At 29.7% G+C, this 6458-nt stretch overlaps 1 protein-coding gene across 1 annotated transcript; it reads right to left on the bottom strand.

Annotated features, from left to right (window-relative positions):
- Nucleotides 1-3721: 3721 nt before the first annotated feature.
- Nucleotides 3722-5698, bottom strand: Tsp_10553 (conserved hypothetical protein). The gene is made up of 6 exons (XM_003372264.1): nucleotides 5662-5698; nucleotides 5490-5534; nucleotides 5445-5460; nucleotides 4724-4846; nucleotides 4539-4605; nucleotides 3722-4219 (listed from the first exon to the last, which is right to left on the bottom strand). Exons 1-6 carry the CDS (start codon nucleotides 5696-5698, stop codon nucleotides 3722-3724), a joined length of 786 nt encoding a protein of 261 aa, XP_003372312.1.
- Nucleotides 5699-6458: the final 760 nt, after the last annotated feature.

The following is a 6458-nucleotide window of genomic DNA, read 5'->3' as shown; positions in this document are numbered from 1 at the left end:
CACACCTACGTATGTCTGAAAATTTTCTAAATGTAGAAAACCAAGTAGCTCAAATGAAGCTAATTTTAAGTGAACAATTTGCGGGCAGAAGCTTGCTTATGGTGCAACTAAAAGGGCATGTTAGCTACTGCAAAGTGTTTTCAAAAGATCATATTTTAATAATAGATAAACAATGCGTACAGGGTGTATTTAATCAAAGTTAATTGTATAGTAATTTGGCGTTTATTAAGTCACCTCTCATCTCATGTTGTGAATTCTTCATCGAGAATATATTGAGTAATTATGCTTAATCTCGATTCTCAACTGTATTGTTAAGTGATTATGACTTAAAAATGATAAAACTGCCACTTACTGCTAAATGCGCCATCTTCTCATTGTTCATGTTCATGCTCTTCCGCTGTTGATTAAAAAATTATTTTTCAGAAATTATTCCAGAAAATAATAATGAATAAAAAGCAAAAATAATGTTTAGCTTCAATGTTTGTCTTCAGTCAATTTTGCAATCAAAACGCTGAGCTACCATCCACGGTCGGCCTCAAACTGAAATGATTTCTATTAGGTCAACAAAGCCAACGACATCGCATGCAAATTTTTATTTTATTCATTTCTGCTGATAAATGGGGCTACTGTAGATTTTTCATTGCTTGGGCAGAAGGAAATGCAAAGTTTGGGCGAAATCTGTCCAGTAATTGTGGAATAATGGGTTACGTTGTTTCACTTGCCTCTAATGTGTGTGTGTGTGTGTGTGTGTGTGTGTGTGTGTGTGTGTGTGGAATGAGTGTTATTACATCAGATATTAGTGTAATTGCATTTTTTATCGATATCAGAATTAATAGCTTGATGATGGAGTGATATATGATATTGTTACATAAGCATCAAAAATCTATCAGTGACAATTTCAGGTCTGTAAAATATTTCATAAGAAACTGAAAATTTGTATTTTCAACTATACGACTGGAGTTAGTGCAGATGGTGCACTGTCGTGATGTCACAGAACGCCTGTTTTTCAGCCATGTATGGATATAGCTTCTTCTTGGCATTGAAGATATAGGCGCACACCGTCTGGTTTCATTCAATTCTGTTCCATTGGGGCGGATATTGCAGCACTGCATTTGCGCTTATTGTGCGCTCAGTTTGTATATACACATAACGATTTGCATATGTTCAAGATCATCGTTGTAGGTAATACAAGATGGTGTGTTGGCGCTGTATATCGGTGCTATAATAGCATTGCTTTTTTTGTATTTCTGTGTATTCTGCTTCATTGTATGGAAGTAAAGTTTGGAGGAAGTAAATTGACAGTTGTTGTTCTTGGTCAGATCGACAAATTGCAGGGCAGTAATTCATTTGAGATTGAGTAATTCACTGAAATGACATTCAGAAGACGAACAGAGAAAAGTTTTATTAAACTTACAAACAAAGAATTTTCTTTAAATTTTTATCAACATTTTTTGCAAAATTAAAATACGATGAACTCCCCTATTGCAGATATAATGACTGTCAGATAAAAAATATGTTATTTTTTAGCTTTCTAAAACTTACAAATGCCCATCAAATCTTAAAGAACAATGAACAGCTGAACTTCCAAGCCCATTATGATTGAATTTCAAAATGTTTTAAGTTCACATGAAATCAGATTAATGTTTGCGTTGTATCTGAATTTTATTAATTAAATATTCATACAGAATGAAAAAATTTGCATTGTATGTTGCAAGTACAATTTTGCGGTCACTACATTTAGAACTCACTTGAGTGATAAAAACATTATAAATTAATATTTTATATTTATTTTTCGCTTTCTGTTTCTTATAATGCGTTATTTCTTTACTAAAGTTATTACTCAGCTGTCAGATAAACTAAGCATGTACTTGAATTTCATTAATTGAATATTCATAAAATTTGAAAAAAGTTTCGACCAAAAATAGCCTAAAAAGTAGGTGAATCGCTCAAAACATTTCTGAAAAATTTTGCTAATGAAATGAATCGGAATTAATGAATTCTTGGGATAATTTTTTGGCGGGAAACGGGATCTGTACTTTAAACCATGTTACAGGCACAATTTGTATGGCGCCAGCCTGGTATCTGTCATTTAATAAACAAAAATAACAATGTAGATATAAATAAAATGAAATACAAAGTATAAAAAAGGTAAGATTAGATTACAGAAATTAGGAGTTTTGATTAATTTACAATTATAATGCACTACAACTCAGTTTTTTATTTACATTGTGTTTGAAGCATTTTAATCCATGTTTCTCAAAATCAAAACACAATCACAATATGTTTTTGTCTACTTAATTCAAGAAAACCGAATTATAATGTTTTACATTACAAAATTTATCTTGAAAAACATGTTTAGTAAAACAACAATTTCTATTAGTAGCATTACACTTTGAATATCTGTTGACTACATTGTTTCAAAGTACGAAAAACAAGTTATAAATCAAATGAAATTATTATTTAAATAACATTACAAATTCCAGTTTTGCAAGAATATATTGTTTTTCATGAATGGTTAACGTTCATACAGTGAATTCGATGTTAATACTGAATGTTTATTATTTTTTATAAAAATTCTTAAACTGAGGAAGGGCGCAACGTAAAATGAATAAGTTAAATGATGACAACAATCAATTTCATATAATCAGAATTTAAAAGGTATGCTAAAACTCGAAATATAGTAGTGCGAAACAAACAGCTAAAACGGAAAAAATTTGATTATCGACATTAGAATGACATATATATATATATGTGTGTGATGCAACGATTTTCATAGAAAAGGTGAATACTAATCTCAAGAGTTCAGATGGCACCACTCATAAAATGTTCAACCGTGAAAAGTTACACAATTTAGGAAAATAATATATTTCACTTTGGGTAAAACATTCTATACTTACAATACACTACACTGATTAATAAACATCACAAAAAGTTAAAGCTCTCATTTATGAAAACTGTAGAAAAAATCTTATCAGAAATGTTCAGCAAATTTAGATACAAGTTATAAAAACACATTTACTAAACCAACAACATCTTCTGTTTGTTCATATACATCCGGTCCTCAGGGTTTTCTATAAATAGCAAAAAAGTAATTAAAAAACATACAACAAATAGGAAATATCAAACCTGATTGTAAAGTAATGCTTCGCTGGTCAGTACCAAGATAGTCATTGCAAACACGCCTGATGAAATTCACAAATAATCAGAGCAGTTAAAGCTAGATAAGCGAAAAAAGAACAAACAAATGAAAATTTGCATGAAGCCGGTTTCAAATTTGCAATACGCTAGTGTTTAGGCGGTTACTTATAATAGATAACCAATACGCCAAATTTAGAGGCCATTTATTCCACAACAACTGGAATGTATCGGATGTTAATTGTGGAAAGCACGATCATTTATAAATGTAAAAGTGGAACAATCGAAAAAATTCCAAATTTTGAAAAAAAATTTTTTAGCTAATACATTTACTATATATATATATGATCAAAAAAGACGATTCAAAACTTAATTCAAGAGACTTAATTCGAATGCTTCTTTTGGCTCAATTAGGTAGTAAAGACAAAAAAATGAAGCTACTGAGAAAGTCAGAATTGCTGGACTGCGTTCGAAAGTCAACCCGGGTCAAAACTGACTCGACTTTATTCATCCGAAGGTTAATTCAGTATTTTAATGACAAATAATACGACTCCCTCCGTATGCATTTGATCAATAAACATCATTTTCAACCAATGTAAACATGTGATACAGGAGCACTAGCAGTTGGTGATCTTTTGAAGCACTTGGGCCGCAGGGTTGGTACTTCTGATTTCAACTGAGGGTGAATACCAGCATAAACAATCGGCAGCAATATCCAATTCAGATCTTGCAAAATAAACAAACTATCCCATATGCTGACAGTGCTGCCATTTAATGAAGAATACCTTAGAGCCCATGGTATGATTTGACAAATCAGTGTCATGGATAAAATTGCCACTATGCTTTTTGTGATTGACCGTTCACGGTTAAATTTTATAGCGGATAAATCCGTACCACCTGAGCGTTTTTGAAAAACAAGACCAACATAAATAAAACTGTAGGGCAAGAATGTTGATGCGCTGAATATAAGATTAATTTTCAAAAGCCATTCGTAATAACATCTGCTGAAAATATCTTGATACAAACAAAATGATGGCACATCCTGTGCATTTTGATTCCAAGCGTCAAGCCAATACATTGACATCTAAAGTTCATTTCAATTATCAATAACGCACAGTATTCGCAATTATATTAATTAAAAATTATTGAAACAAAAATAATTTTTGTATTGTTTTTTAAAAATTTATAACATTTATAAAAAAGCATACTGTAATCTTTTTGATTTTAACGTATCATCAAATGAAAGAATATGTTTGCTTAAAATTTCATTTATAATCAGATAAAAATATTTATATGTACTTTTTGTCATCAATTTTATAAAATGAAATTTTATAATTTTATTTTTAAAAAATGTGAAAATTTTAAATCGCATTTTAGAATGATAAAATCTTGTTAAAAATTACCTTTGCGATAGTTATCACGAGGATGATTAACACTATCAGTATAGGTCGATGTTCTTTGAAGACCATGCTATGAAGAGGATATGAATAAAATTTTAAAAGTCTCTCTAAACAAAGCATAAATGTCGAAAGGCTCAGTATATCAAAAGAAATCAAAGATAATGTTGTGTCCAAAGACGTTGAGATACATATTCTGCTGGTAGTGTTCTGAATTGGGTTGAACGAGTTGAGTACATTGAATTGCCGGAAGTTGAATAATATACATGACAGACCACTGAAAACGCCAGCACAAGCCAAAACTGAATTTACAACTGAGAATTACTCTTTTTTCTTTTATTACAACAGTTTTCTATCAAATATTTATAAAATAATCATTATATTTATTAACATACTAGTAAAAATGTAAAACGTAATTTTTTTCAACATGCAACTAAATAAAATACTAGTTTATTCATGATTGTCTTTTTTATTTATATATTAAAATATAATTCAAATTATTGTGTTATGCAATGGGAATTTCCACAGTGAATTACAAAATATGAAAAAAAAGTTATTGAAATGTGATTTTGTGCATACTGATATATTAATGACATGACATGACATGAAATAGCATGACAGACACCTATTCAATTAACTATTTAATCCACCATGATGATTTACATAACAATACTTGTAAGTATCACGCAATAGTATATCAAACAACTTGAAAACTTCACTAGAAATGAAAAACACTTTACACTGGGTTTAATCAAAAGTAGTTTAATATAAATTACGAAGATTAATTGGTTTGAAAATTATTTGTTGATTATTTATATATAATCCAATTAAAGGACACTGAATTTCATTTAGTTCTCTATCTGTGTGTGTGTGTGCGTACTTGTGAATACATAACAATAAAAAATCACTAACGGTGGAATGATAAGCTCTGATATGAACATTAATGAACTTAATAACCGTTTCCTAATAATACAACATTGTCATTTTTATCATAATGTTTTGCTAAAAATACTTTTATTTTAGAATAACTAATTGAATTACACAGTGTTTATGCTCTTTTTTTTAGCTTATGAAAAGCAGTTTTATTTTTCTAAAAAATGATGATATTTTTATTATCTAATGTTTTAACTTTCAGGAACAGTCTCTGTAAACTGAAGCACCACCATAAAACTTCAGAAAATGGGAAAAATTAAAAAACATTTTTGCAAAATATATGCCGAATAACATATAAATATCAACGAAATTATTTTTAATTGAAGAAATAAAGAAAGTCATTTTGATATCACAATATACAGATTGTACGACAAATTGTTATATAATACAAATGGAATTCTTTTTCCCATGGAATCAGTGTAGATTATAAATAAAATTTAATAATAATAACATTATTCCTTTTTTGTTATTATTTGTATAAAAATACGCATCAATAGACTGCAAAACTTGTTTTTCTTAATTGAAATTAATTTATAAATGATTGTTTTACACTTACTCATCAAAAAGTAAAACGCGGCTGGTTTTTGTGGTTTTTTCAGTACCAAAAGTAGTAGAAAAATATTCAAACTTATGGATATCAATCCAATTGTAATAAAAAAAACTAGCAAAGCATGATTGCGAAAGGTACAAGAATATTCGGATGTGGGATTTTCTCTCAAATAACAATAAAATCCCATACTAAAAGCGGCCAACATAGCTGGTAAAACTGACTTTGCAGTTTGCTTATATAATCGTTTGTGAAAATGAGACGATTGATCGATTTTTATGATCACAGTTGCTCTGCATGCTATTTCCTTTCATGAACGACTTGCTTAATTATCTTGTGCAACTGAACAAACGGATCTGGTGCTGAGATTGATGGTTGATTTGGCCAGAAATTTATCCTTGCAAGACTATTGGCAGCAATTGCAATATGATAAAAGCTTATATTTC

This window comes from Trichinella spiralis (assembly GCF_000181795.1).
Source record: "Trichinella spiralis strain ISS 195 chromosome Unknown Scfld9, whole genome shotgun sequence".
In the NCBI taxonomy this organism is placed as follows: domain Eukaryota; kingdom Metazoa; phylum Nematoda; class Enoplea; order Trichinellida; family Trichinellidae; genus Trichinella; species Trichinella spiralis.
The sequence above is the reverse complement of the archived record's forward strand: the minus strand, read 5'-3'. Positions and strand labels throughout refer to the sequence as shown.

Bases quoted from the DNA above. Each gene is read 5' to 3' on its own strand.
- Tsp_10553 (XM_003372264.1), bottom strand. From the start codon at position 5,698: ATGGTGGTGCTTCAGTTTACAGAGACTGTTCCTGAAA. The intron at 4,606-4,723 runs GTATCTCAACGT...TCCTCTTCATAG, and splicing joins GAACACTACCAGCAGAATAT to CATGGTCTTCAAAGAACATC. The intron at 4,220-4,538 runs GTAATTTTTAAC...AATGAACTTTAG, and splicing joins TCGTGATAACTATCGCAAAG to ATGTCAATGTATTGGCTTGA.